Source organism: Xiphophorus hellerii, chromosome 9 (assembly GCF_003331165.1).
Source record: "Xiphophorus hellerii strain 12219 chromosome 9, Xiphophorus_hellerii-4.1, whole genome shotgun sequence".
NCBI lineage: Eukaryota > Metazoa > Chordata > Actinopteri > Cyprinodontiformes > Poeciliidae > Xiphophorus > Xiphophorus hellerii.
Window position 1 is genome coordinate 17,115,854 of NC_045680.1, and position 13,997 is coordinate 17,129,850.

A 13,997-nucleotide genomic window follows, 5' to 3' on the forward strand; every position below is an offset into this window, starting at 1 on the left:
CAATCATTTCCTTGAGGTTTGTGAAATTAGTTCTTTATTCTTGGAACAGAAACTTCACATACAATAAATTAAATTGCAACATTTATACAAAACAAATTCAGGTTCACCTTCATACGGAGTTTAGAGCCTTTTGCCTTTCACATGGAGTAGCACATTGTCACCAACAACATAAACAAATATACTGCCATGTGTCACAGCTCTATGAGGTACACTGAAAACCTTGCATTTCCACATTATACAGTACACAGAGGACTGTAAGTCATGGTCTTCAACAGTGTTTTTTTTTTTTGTTTTGTTTTGTTTTTTAATACCAACATGGAAGGATGAATTTCTTGAAGTTTAAATGATGTGATGAACATCAAATCAGATTTACCTTTAGCATCAAAATACTGCATCTGGTTATGGAGAAGAAACGCTGGTGAGGTCTGAAGCTGTGTGTGGTGTAGGCGTGTGTGTGTGTGTGTGTGTGAGAGAGAGAGAGAGAGAGAGAGAGAGCAGCTAGGCGTGAGACACAGGCAACGAGGTCATGGCGTGGGCAGGCAGCAGTGGCTGAAACATGGAGGGAGGAGAGTGTACTGCAAACAGAAAACGGAGTCTGAGTTATTACTACCGTCACATCATTAAGGTGCAGGTTTGTTTGTGAAGTAATAAAAACACAATCATGATATTTCACACCTGTTTTAATCTACAGTTTTTGGGCAAGAGTATTTATATATCTATAATAACACAACATCAACAATTTGTTTAATTTGCTTGAGTGATTTAATTCAAAAAGGGAAAAACTTCTTCAGTTTCATTATACACAGTGAAATTGCTCATTCTTATTGTTTTGATAATTGTGGCATACAGCTGATGAAAACTCAGGTTTCCATATCAGACTAGTAACAAATGTTTGGTCATGGCGAACACAATCATGGAGACAACTGCTGACATGCTAGCGGTCAGCTACACTATCAGATGTGTGGCAAGCCACAAGGATCATTTCTACAAAAGCTAGTTGCTAACAGAGGGCTGTATCCAAGCATAATATTGGAAAGTTGAGTGGAAAAAAAACAATTGGCACAACAGGGAGGACTACAACCTCGAAAGATTTGTGGAGCAAAGCCCACAAAAGTTAAAGAAGGAAACCCTAACAGACAAGAGAGGAAGTAGTGTTGCTCATGGACCTAGAATCCACTTTTAGATACAATGAAGGTTTTACATTAAATTTAGATCCCAATGTTTGGAGGAACAGAGGAGAGCCACAGAATCAAAGTCACTTATGAGCCACTTTCACGTTTCCATAATTAGTTATGAGCCGAGTCACCTTCTGGTAGCCTCACTGTGCTTTATTAAGTAAAATGCAGCTGACTTGGAAGTTTTAGACGATTTTTATGTTTACCTCTGCTGACAAGCCTTAATAGATAGATTTGATAGCACATTTATAGCTTTAACTCCTTTTTCTGCAGGACTTAGATCTTGCCCACACTGCTAAAGTAGCGATGCACGGTATGACTGTGCTCGACTGGCCAGCAAACTGGCTTGATCTGACGTCCAGGGAGAATCTACGGCGTATTGTCAGGAGGAAAATCAGAGACACTAACATGCCAGACGAGCTGAGTGCCGCTATTAAAGCAACCCGGCCGTCCTGAGCACAAACTCATCATCTCCATGTCGCCGAGGACTGATGCAGTAATTCATGGGGAAGTACTGAGTGTATAGACTGTTCAGTTCAGTTGGCCAGCTGTAAAATTAAAGCCTATGTTATATCTGAGAAATAAAATGATGTCTTAATAGTAACTGTAAGCCATAAATATCAAAATTAACATTGACATCTAATCTGATGTTTATTTATTTATTTATTTATTTATATTAGATGTGTCTCCCTTTCCACCATGTTTAGCATTTTTATTTACCTAAGATTAAGCTTGCATTTTTCCTTTTTATAAGCATTCTTGTTTTCTGAGTTTTCACAACCAGAAATAAAACAGAGGCGCACATTTTAGTAGAAATAGAATAGTATAATATCAAATTTTGTTTTTGTAAAACTACAATTCAACTCATCAATCATTATTATTATTAGTAGTAGTAGTAGTAATAGTACTAGTGTTGCTAACACTAGCAATACTAACAATTGATTTTATATTTCCTTAAGATAGCCCCATTATTTGACTATTGAGTGCCATTAATGAGAGATACTTAAAATATTTATCAGTAATAAACACAAAAATCATCTTTGACCATGATCATACAAGACAAGAACACATATAAAGGGCGCTAGTAAAAAAAATTCAGTTTTTCATCAAATGTTTAAAGTGCTGTTATTGTTTTCCTTGTTTAAAAAAAAAAGCTTTGTTCTCACTGTCAATGAAGGAGTGTAGCGCTGAGAGCATTGAGCCTTCTGGGCCGCCGTAGGCTGTGTACTGCAGCTCTTCAGGGGTCGGGGTGGGCTGGGACAGGCGGCCGCTCTGCAGGGAGGCCATGGGGGTGCTCGAGGTGTGATTGGGGCTCACGTGCTTTTTGTGGCGAGCTCGGCAGTTCTGGAACCAGACCTGCATTACAAATCACATTGATAATAAAAATAATAACTGCATTATAACCAGAAATAGGACAACTATATCGTCTCAAATGACAAAGACCAGCATCCCTGGCATCTCACGGTAGGAACCACCAGACAAGCTCACAATAACAGAACCATAATTTTGAAAAAAAAAATCACTAAAATGTCTATGTAGAAAGGAAGATTCAACACAAACAAATATGACTGAGATATGCCTGGCCTAAAAGACAGAAGAGATTTGAATCATCTTATTCAGCATACAGCTGGAGAACATATAGTTTTCAGTCAGAAAGTAAAAAGTAACACTAACCAAGCAGCTATGCAAATATAAATCCACTCGACACACAATGCACCGTCACCAAGCTCAAAACCCACGTATGTTTCTACCAATATCTCGCAATCATGCGTGACGTGTTTTGTCTTTGTGCACCAACCTGTATGACTCTTCGACTGAGGCCAGTCTGCTCTGCCAGCTTCTGCAGAGTTTGAGCATCAGGGTTGTTGTCCTGAGCGAACTGAGCCTGCATCACCTGCATGTAAACAAGCAGAGGAAAGTCACTTCTTGTGTGGCCCGACAGAGCTGTGCTGCTGTGTTTGGCAAAAGCCCCTTCAGCTGACTCCACTTGTCTTAAATGCATTGCAAACAGGAGGAAATTGATAAAAAAAAATTTTGTTAAGCTTATATTAGGTGAGAAATAGATGCGATTTGTGGTAACTTGTTGCATTACATAAATGTTGGTTCATTCATAATAATTGGAAATGTCCAGAGTGAAAGCTGGCTAACGGTACTAGGAGGTTTGTTAGTTTATCCTTTGCTTGAAGATTACGGCTGTTTTAATAATTGATACTGAAAACAATTATTAATATCTGTCTTTGGTATTAACAGTCACTCTGTTCGTATGCCCCTCTTTCAACTTTTATACTAATGTTTTTTCACTGCACTGACTGGATCAATACCAGTTTTAAGTTCTCTTTTAAGTCTGACCTGCTGACAATTTATTTTTATTTCTGACACCTATAAAGGGCCAAAATGTTATTAGATGTGAACGTTTTGAATTTAACAGAAAAAGAAGAAACTACTATAGCATAAGCATCAAAACATATGTCCCATCTGAACTATATAGGGATTTTGAATTTTTCTGTGAAATTCAAAAAAGGGGCATCAAAATTAAAACCAGGGTGTGTAGGAGGTTAGGTTTTGGTTTTAATGCATTTATGGAATAGGAAAAAAACTATTTATTTTAGATTTGATTTGCCAATTAAAGGAATAATTTCAGATTCCTATCCCTTGACCAATATTTTGGTGCCTCTCTCACGTAAACATTTGTCAGTCAGAAGCTTTGGCTCATAAGATGTAAAACAATCAATTAAATAAAAATAAAAGGGGTCTGATGCAGGCCTCCCATTTTAGCCACAGTTGTAAGAAGAAGCAAACCTCAGATTATTTACTTTATTATTTTTAATTGGGCTGAAGATATCAATTTGCGTATTTTTCTCAACAAAACAAAAGAGCAAACCTAAAATGTTGCTGTTATAGCAACAGGGGGGGAAGCTACTTAAATATTACCTGAACGAATCTTTTGAATGAATTTGTTCAGAAAATAAAATACAGAATCGAACTTTTTAAAAAAAAATTATTAAGCTATTTATTATTTGTTGTAATCTTACAAACCTGCAGCTGGTCGGCTGTGAAGCTGGTTCGAGCTCTTTTGGATGGTTTCGGCTGATTGATTTCTTGTTCCGTTGGCACGGCTCCCTCCATATTAACACTGTTTCCTGCAGCAGAAGGCTCTCATCAAGACCATCCAAATAAGACCATCTATTATCCAATTACATTACACAACTTTTTTATTCTTCCTTTTTTCTTTTTTTTTCTTTTTTTACCCCGGTGGATATAAAATTTCTGTAATTTAGCAGAGCTTTCCCTTTTGCTTGGAAGCATCGCGCTCCGCTGCGGCCCGCTCACCTTTTTCCACGGCCCTCTTGAGGTTGTCCAGCATGCAGTCGTAATGGACCCTGCAGAGCACTTTGCCCTCCACCAGGGCGAACTCCTCCCCGGTGGAGAGCTGCCTCTTGCAGGAGAAGCAGGCGAAGCAGGCCAGGTGGTAGACGTTGCCCTTGGCCCTGCGGACCCAGTCTGTGGAGTGGATGTTCCTGCCGCAGCACGCGCACCAGGTGCCGTATCGTCTGCAAAAGAAGAGCTCGAGTCACTCACAACTCCGAATGACGCCACAATTTTTTTGTGTGTGACAGTTTTCTGACTTTTTTTTTTTTTTTTTATATTATTTCTGCAAAATAACAGGATATGATAATAAGAGTCGAATTCTGCATCCTTACAGGACATTTATTTATTTATTTATTTATTTTTTTTAAATAGTTTTAATTATAAAGACATTTGTTGAGATCTCTGATTTATTAAAAATGCAAACAAATAAAAAATTCTGCATTATTATTATTATTATTATTATTATTATTATTATTATTATTATTATACAAAGACAAGTTGAGGTGCAAATTCTCTATGTAACATGCAATACAGATCGAATTTTTGTCAATTTTTTTTGTTGTTTTTTTTCCCCAATAATTAGGATTTCCCCTACTGCAGAATGAAATCTACAACATCTCAAAAGGTGAGCGCGCATACCTGAAGTAATCCAGTTTGCAGAAAACCTCCTTCTCCTTGATGTAGCAGCTCGCGTGGCTGCCAAGCGAGGTCTGGCACACGCTGCAGGAGAGACAGCGCACATGCCAGCACAAGTCGTTAACCTAAAGCAAAGATGCGATGAATTAGGAGGAGACGCGCTGTCTGAATTTGTAGATAAACGCCGCCGCAAAACAGCAAAAACAATGGGGGGGGAAAAAAATATGCAAAGGCGGATATGAAACCTCGAGAAAAGTTTCTTTATTTGTTTGTTTGTTTCTTTCACCTTCAATAAATATTTGTCCACTATCTCCTCGTTGCAGTTGGCGCACACGCTCCTGCCCAGCAGAGGCGCGGAGGCCATCGCCGGCGGAGATGAAGTGTCTTCATCCAAAACTTCCACTGGCGCGCCCTGAGGGAGATCATCACAACACCTGTTAGGAAATTACGCACAGGAACGCCGCGGCTGCAGCCCAACCAGCTCCCGGAAACTTTTTACATTTATTTTAGATTTGATATATTTTCTTTCTTTTGCTCGAGGCTGTAACCAAACTCTTAACTCTAAGCGTGCACGTGTTTTATCACCCTGAATCGGAGTGCGTCTTCCAGCCTACCATCATGTCCCTCCCGTCCTCGGCGCACTTGTCCGGCAGCTCCCCGTCTCCCTTGCAGTCCTCACACATGACGAGAAGCTGCGCGACAAGAGGAGGATGTCGGCGTGTGAGCCTTAAATGCCCCCCGCACCTTCCCATAAATATCATGCCTTTCACCTTTCACCATGACAACGCGCGCGGCGATTATAGAAAACCACAATGACATTTAGGAGAGAAAGATAGCCATCACTTACAAAAACAGACAACACTTGAGCCGGCACTTATCGCCCGTGCATTTATGTTCTTGAGTTTCAGAATTTGTGATTCGGCAATAATAATAATAATAAAAATAATAATAATCTAAAAAAAAAAAAAAAGAGAGAGAGAGAAAGAAAGAACTGCAGGTTAAGCCAACCAACAGACCCGTTTCACGCATCAATCAGGAAACCAGCGCGAAGTCTGGCAGAAAAAAAAAAAGGAGGACTGATTTCTTTAATAACAGCAATTAAAAAGAGCTTAAGTTCGCCACAAACGTTCTACCCGGAGCAACCAAAAGGTGAAGAGGTCTCATTAACTACTTGAGTTTTAATTGCAGAATTCAAGGGAGGGGTAATTTTCTTTGACATTTCTTCAAATTGTGAAAATACCGAGCTGTCATGCTACAGTGGAAGGCCGGGCTTCATAATGACACACCAGAGCTCACTCTGGATTAATTGGGCAGAGCAATTTCCATTAATATTTATTCCGCGACACCCGACTGCAGCGAAGCAGAGGGAGAAGCAAGTCCTGCGCTCACCTCGCCGTTGGACAGCAGAGATCCTCTCTCGCTGTCGTTCACAGCGCAGCATTCCACTTTGACTTCACTTTTCCAGCGCATGTCTGCGTCCAGCAAGGGAAAAAAAAAAAAAAAAGTCCGGCTTCCCAAAAGTTAGGAGCGTTCTCTTCTTTATTTATTTCTCTATTTCTTTTTTCTCTTTCTTTTCTTTCTTTTCCTATTTGCGTCTCTCTTTTTTTGTTCCTTTCTCTTTTCCTTTCTTTCCTTTGTTTCTTTCTTTCCTTCTTCCCTTCTTTCTCTCTCCTGCTGGTCTCCTGTGTGTTTCAGTCTGTCACTCAGTCTCCTCCGAGCAGTTTGTGGAGGGCGGATCATAATTCATATTTGCTCCTGGCCGCGCCTCCATTTCGGAAATAAGCTCCTTGTGTGGTTTTTGATGTTTCCTTGGAAGGAGCAAAAAGACCGACTCCAAAGTCCAGTCTTCTGGACTGGGTTTTCATCTCGGAACCGATCCCATCAAGTCTGACTAAAGCCCCTGTTTCTGCTGAAAGCAAGCATGCCCACAGCATGATGCTGCCACCACCATGTTTTAAGGTATGGATGGTGTTTTCGATCTTTGTTTTCCACCACCCAATACATTTTGTGTGCTGATCAAAAAATTCATCTTTATCCTCCCCTGAGCAGATCCTCTTCTTCCACATGCCAGCTGTTCACCAGTGATAGGTGTGTCCAAAAAATTCCCCCAGCTGAGCTGTGACTCTTTACAGCTCCTCCAGAGTTACCGTGAGCCTCTTGGCTGCATCCCTGACTTGTCATGTCTTGAACGGTTGTGTTATTCTATTTTCCACTTTCAGATAAATTGAACGTGGCTTAGAATGTATCTACAATGGCCTCCAGCATCTATCTGCTGTATTCCTTGGCATTCCTTATATTAGTTGTTCTTGTTGTTCTCTAAACCACTGATAGTTAGTGGCACTGGATTTTATTTCTGGGAGATCAAAACAGAGGGGGCCAAATATTAGGCCACAACCTGTTTTTTTCCCCCATGTTTAATTGTAGAAAGTTGTGAAATCTATGTTTTCTCTCCAATGCACAACCTCGTGTTACTTTTTTAGTTATATATCACTCGTGGATCTAACACAGCAAAGGTTTGAGGTACTTTTGGAAGGCACTGAACACTTATGCAATGACATTCCTAGACGTTGAATGTTAAGATGCTGTAAGATTTTTATTTCACAGTAAGTTATAAATTGCTATGTCACAGTGAGTCGTATGGAGAACATATAATTATCAAATAACTGGTATATTCATAAACATTAAGTTACTCACAGCAGTTCATTTGTTTCAACAACATGCTTTCAATGCAGCCTTTATTTCTTCTGATGTACTAAAGTTATCCAAGTACAGTGAAATGTTCAAAAGACTGGGTTCTTTAATATGTTTCTTTTATGTCTGCATCAAACACTATACAGCATCATTAAAGACTATTTCACAGTATTATGGCTGTCACTTAGAATAGTGACTGACACATGATGGATATTAAGAGTTTTTTGGATATTGAATCACTATTGTTTTGGGTGTAAAAATGTTTCTGATTTGATTTCTTGCAACGTCTACAACATCAAAGTTGTAGATTACAGATAAGTTTGGTTGAAGAGACACAAAGACATCGTTGCCTCCCATTAATTTAACGTCAAATTGGGGTTTAAACGTGAAAAGGGGAAACATCTGAATGTGGATAAAAAAAATGGCTTAAGCTGATTAAAATGTCTAGCCAAATCTTAAACGCCAACATCTGTGTTAAGACTAATTTTATGTATGCAGCTTCACCTTTGCTAGCGGCTTTTTGCAGGTTTCTTTCTAAGTATTCAGCTCAATTTGTCTTTCGATTTTGTTTGATCACACAAAATCCCAACAACATGCACTGAAGTTTGTGGCTGTAAAATCCGGTGATAGGAAAAAAAGGTCATACTGGAATCAGTCGTTTTGCCAAAACACTGTATTTAATAATCCTGATCCCTCTCGAAATCCTTATGTATGTGGAACTGTGGCTGTACCTCCAAATAGTATTTTTTAAAATGTATTTCTGTTCTCAAGAACATCGACTGCATTGTTAACAAGCAAATCATCTTTGCCCTTTCTGTGTATTTGCCAGAACATATGAAAACATAAAACAACAAAAGAAAGCAAAAAAACAAAAATATCTCTTAACAGGAGCTTACTTTAAGTGATCTGTAACCACTCATTATCGCCCCAGTCAGTAATCAGTGGTTAAAACCCGATCACCATTATTAAACACCAAACACCCTGAGGTCATAATTAGCTCAGTCCCTCTGAGTATTTAGATGTTAGATGGTTTGAGAGACGGAGGAACTTCTCCATCCCTGTTGACGGTGAAATACACAACGTGAAAGTGTGTAACAAAGGCGCTCTCAGCAGGGCGGGGGTTGTTTGCAATTTGCCGTTTAGTTCAAAATAGTTGGATTACCTGTTTTGGGGCTGTATGCAAATCATATGAATGTTCATTCAGGATCCATCCGGCGACAGAAGACAGCGTATTGTTTGCAATTGGAGCTGATTTACAGGAATCAAAAAGATGGCACCCCCCTTGGTTTCTTGTTTAGGTTTTCATTCTCTTATTCACCTATTTAACTCTTTTCAAACCCGTGGTCTGATTGATTATTACCTCCCCTTCACTTTCCCTACAGCCACTACTCACAGTCAGGCAGAAGTGAGTTTTTTTTTTTTTTTCCTCTGTCCACAGCTGCTTTGTTGTGGCTGGATAACAGTCGGACCTGCAGCAGCATGAGCCCAGATTGTATCGCACCATCTCACCGGGATAAAGGAGTTAGCGTGCCTCCATCCGAATGTGTCCTGTTCCACCCAGTGGAGATGAATACTCTCCATCTGATAACATTGCTCAAGCACAGCCCACTGCAGAACACCTCCAACCACTGAGTCGTCCACACCGGAGGGAGCTCCGACCGCTGCGGGACAAACATCAAAAACCCAAGCGGCAGCTCACAGTTCTCAGCTCTGAGGGATGAAAGTCCACCAGAGCGAAGGGGGTCTCCAACGTTTTGAGGGCTTATCTCGGAGACAGGTCAAAGTCTTTCTCACTTCAATTCGCCGTGAGCTGATACAAGTGCAGATGTTGGAAGAGATGGGAGTCGTACTGTGTAACAGTTTAGTGTTTTGAGTTTTTGAGTCCTGCTTGGCTAACCCTTCAGACGGGTTGCGTGATGTGGATCAGACAAAAACAACATCTCATCCATCAACATGAGAACAAACTTGTTTTACCGCCTAACTGTTTTACATCTAACGTTGAGAGAATGTGAAACATACAGTTTATGGCCTATTAGTTCTCCGTTGCTGTTTCTTGGAGGCGGAAAACAAGCCACTGATTGTAGACGTCAAAGATAACATAAATATATTATTCAGTTGAACTTTTATTTTGGCGTGGAGGATACATGATTCAGGTTCAATTCCTGCTTCATAATTTAGCTAATTAAATTCAGATTTATATACAGTATATATATATATATATATATATATATATATATATATATATATATATATATATATATATATATATATATATATATAAAGCATCCCCTACAAGCTTTTTGTTACATTTACACTCTGCAAACTTTTAACTTTTCTCTGTTTTTGTTTCTCGTCTAACTTGTTGTGAAAAGTGCTGCTGGCATCCAAATCTGGATTGTATAAACTTTCTGATTTAATATTTTTCATTGGATCGACGATGTGTCATAATGTAAGCCTTAATTATAATGTTTGTTTTATATTTCAACCTAGCGGCGGTGAGTCACACATGCAGGTTTTGACTGATTTATGATATTGTCTCATAAAAACTCAGCATTATTAAATGAAAGAATGTGACTAGTTTAGTTCAGCAAAGTGAAAAAACTCTGCCACTTCCACGTGGACCTTTGCTTTCTTAGGGGGCTGCACCCACTCATTTTTTTTCATTGAAATCAGCCGGATTTGAGGTGGTTTACAATTGACCCAACGAGTTTAGCGTGACCTTTTCTCCTTGCTGTAAATGGGCACTCATTGAATCTAAAGGGAGGAGGTGGGAAGCTGGATGAGGAGGTGGGAGTGGGGTTGGTGATGGGTAGGGAGGGGGGTAGAGTTGGGTGGAGGAACGGGGGGGGGGGGGGGGGGGGGGAAGCTGGTGGAGGAGGTGGGAGTGTGTGGTTGGTGGATGGGTAGGGAGGGGGAGTAGAGTTGGGTGGAAGGAACGGTGGGGGGGGGGGGGGGGGGGGGGGGGGGGGGGGGGGGGGGGGGGGGGGGGGGGGGGGCAGTGAGGCTTGGGTGGAAATCACAGCAGTGAAAATGGCAGTGCGGTGAAAGAGGGCCCTGATTGCATTGGGACAGCATGCGAGACAGAGCAGCATGCTCAGCCCAATCAGAGCGGCATAAGGAAAAAGTGCTCTTATCAACGAGTAATGGCCCACTTGACAATCACACAGGCACAAAACTGCTCTATTTAACGCTGATTGCAAAAACTGCTACCCCCCTCCTCCCTCCCCAATCTGAGAACGACAGGACCCCCCCCCCCCCCCCCCCCCCCCCCCCCCCCCGCCCCTTGATATCGCCCCACCACCTCCCACCCCACACCCGAGACCTTTTCCTGAATGGAATTTATAATCACCCCTCCTCCATTTTCATGCTAATTGTTATTTTAAGACTTCCATTGCATGTGTGGGTGTGTGTGTGTGTGTGTGTCAGGTATTTAGTGCTGGTGAAAATATCTGCCTTGATTGCTGTTTACTGTCAGGAATGAAGGTGCATCTATCTCGACTCCAGCAGCTCCACAAGAGTCTGCGTCTCGCCTACCTGGCAGGTCTCCAGGGGTGTGAGGGGTCGGCAGCGGTGCACTTCTGGACACGCAGAGGCTGTTGTTGAGGCGGCACAAAGCTGCCTGTGCTTCAGTATCACTCTGTGCATTTCAATATTGTCCAAAAACAATTTAGACCTTTAACAAGCACTCCTAAGCAGTTGTTAATCATTGACATATTATTTAAAAAGAAATCAACTTGCAGCCAGTCTGGTTTTCTAAAAAAAAAAAAAAATATCACAAATGCCACAGAAGCATTTGTACCAAGAAGATAATTATTGATTTCGAAAGTCATGCTGATTTATTGTCTTAGAAAGGAGCAACACTTTTAAAATTGATTTTTGTGTGTAAGTTTCAGTAAAGTAAGAATTTAGTTTAATTTGTAAAAGGTCAATTTCAGTTGTTCTGTCTCATGTTTAAATTCCTGTGTTGAGAAACAGCTTTTGGTTGTATTCTTTATGGTGCAACCCTTATGTCCTTTCTTCTTTTAGCCACATATTCCCTTACATTTTACAGGAAATGTCATCTTTACTAAAAGGGTCTAACTTATTTTGGAGCTGATCTTATTAAATAACGTGGCAGCATTTACAGTATATGCAAATCTTTATTTCTGTACCATATTCATATTTATTTAATTATTTTAGGAAGTAATTTCGGTGGGTATGCGTTTCTAATTCTACAAGTATTTTAATTTAAATTTTTTCTTTTCAAATGTGTCCTGTGTGGCACTCAGAATCATTGTCTGAGTGTCGAGGCGAGGCCCAACTTTTGATTTACTGTTATAAGTGGAGCATTGCAGCTTTCGTCATGATGCTCCACTTGATACTTTATTAGAAATTGCTTTGGGTTTTTTTCAAATGTAATGGATACAGAGACAGAACAGACAGGAAAAAAGAAAGGGAAGGGTTGGAAAAATGTTTAAGAGGAAAGAAGGAGAAAGGAGTGGAACAGAAAAAGAAGCAGAGAGAGAATGCAAGTCACACCTTTGAAGTCTGCCTCTCCATCTGCAGAAAGAGAAAAAAACAAAACAGAGAAACAACTATGCATAATACTGCTAATTATTATAACAGCATGGAAAGTATACAATATGACGTATTACAAGATGTACTGAGTGGCAACTGCAGCCCAACTGAGAGTGTATCTGACAAACACTGAGACGAATCTGAGACGTCAACGATGTCAACACAAAATACATTTTTTGCCAGACTGAATATACTCATCGTGTTAATTTTTTTTCACTGGCATTTTTATACTAGGTATACATTTGGGGCTAAACGTATTAATTACTCTAGCAGATTTGAATTTCAAATGATCTTAATTTAACTAAGACGTCAATCAATCTGTTTTTGATTGAAAATAACAAAGGTATCTCTAAATAGGTAGGATAATATCTAAGGTGCATCACTTTGAAATATAAATAATTTATGTTTCTGTTTACATTTACAAATGTTATGTTGAAAAATATTAATATTTGTCACAATAATCAGTGGAAAGGGTTTGTCATTATAGAAATCACACACTTCCCATTATTGTTCACAAGCTTTTTGCACAGTTATTGCATCTTTCAGTTGTTCTCCATTTGTTGATTTTTGTGCTATGTTGGCAGTGGATTCAGCCAATTTCAGAAATGATCAAACTTTTTGACTGTATGAAATTAAATTAAATAAGTCTATTAAAATCTATGTCCACAAAGATGGTAAGGAAGAAAGACGACTTTTTTTTTTTTTACTTCTCCACAAGAGGGCAACAGAGGATCTGTAGTCGTGACTCTTCTTGTCCAGCCAGGTTTGTATGCATCACAAAATAAATGCTGCTCTGATGTTACCGAGTGGATCAGTGCTGGCATATTTTCCGTCTTAGATTAATAATAAATCATTGCAAAGCGAGGTAAAAGTGCACTTAAATGCAACAATGCAGAAATCCTTTGTTATTCTTGTTTTCAAATTGAAGGGAGTTCTAAGTCCAATTTATCAAACAAACTCACACGTAGAATACAACATGCAGCAGCCATTTCATTTATCAGCAGCAAGTAAGAAATAAATGTCCAGGGATGCCATAGTTTCAATAAAGTAACTATAAAATCCTTCCAGTTCTGTATTCATTAACCTTCCATTTAAGCTCTAATCATCCTCTGGTATTAAATCAGACCAAACCTGTCATGTTTAAGGCCAATTAGGACAAGCAAAATAATTTCTATGTGCACAACACTACAGCAATAACAGATTGTGAAGATTCTGTTTGAAGGTGGAAACAAAACTGCTTTGACACGAGTCCTGCACTGACATGGGCTGAAAGGCCACTCAGAGAGGAAGAGGTCAGTAGTCCAGAAGCAAGGTCAGGTTTTTTTTTGGCCAACATGTACCAAGATGGAGGCCTACAATCAGGTTTATAGGCATCTATGTTATATTTAATTACACCAGTTCTGTCCACCCAAAACCACCAATCTATTATGAGACCATTGTGTAAAGAAACTTGACTGTTTAGCCCAACAGCTTAACATTTACCCAATGCTAGCAAGATGTGTAAACTTCTGAATATTTAAAAAGTTAAAAATAAATAAAGAAATATAATTTTGGTGTTTTTTTACAGAC

The 13,997-nt window shown here is 39.7% G+C and overlaps 1 protein-coding gene across 4 annotated transcripts; it reads right to left on the reverse strand.

Moving 5' to 3' along the window:
- Nucleotides 1–11: 11 nt before the first annotated feature.
- LOC116726109 (LIM/homeobox protein Lhx8) lies at nt 12–6,882 on the reverse strand. Of its 4 annotated transcripts, none has more exons than XM_032572642.1 (9): nt 6,570–6,882; nt 5,795–5,872; nt 5,467–5,592; nt 5,184–5,305; nt 4,506–4,726; nt 4,212–4,315; nt 2,974–3,069; nt 2,342–2,519; nt 12–575 (listed from the first exon to the last, which is right to left on the reverse strand). In XM_032572642.1, the coding sequence occupies exons 1-9, from the start codon at nt 6,648–6,650 to the stop codon at nt 499–501; spliced, it is 1,083 nt and encodes a 360-aa protein (XP_032428533.1). In that variant the 5' UTR covers nt 6,651–6,882; the 3' UTR covers nt 12–498. The 4 variants fall into 4 exon arrangements, with proteins under 4 accessions (XP_032428533.1, XP_032428532.1, XP_032428534.1 ...); XM_032572641.1 differs by having other exon boundaries at nt 2,342–2,531; nt 6,570–6,879; XM_032572643.1 differs by lacking the exon at nt 5,795–5,872 and having other exon boundaries at nt 2,342–2,531; nt 6,570–6,879.
- Between the last annotated feature and the right edge of the window lie 7,115 nt (nt 6,883–13,997).

Bases quoted from the DNA above. Each gene is read 5' to 3' on its own strand.
- LOC116726109 (XM_032572641.1), bottom strand. From the start codon at position 6,650: ATGCGCTGGAAAAGTGAAGTCAAAGTGGAATGCTGCGCTGTGAACGAC. The intron at 4,727-5,183 runs GTATGCGCGCTC...CTTCTTTTGCAG, and splicing joins TGCAAACTGGATTACTTCAG to ACGATACGGCACCTGGTGCG. The intron at 2,532-2,973 runs GTTGGTGCACAA...TTTGTAATGCAG, and splicing joins TCAGTCGAAGAGTCATACAG to GTCTGGTTCCAGAACTGCCG.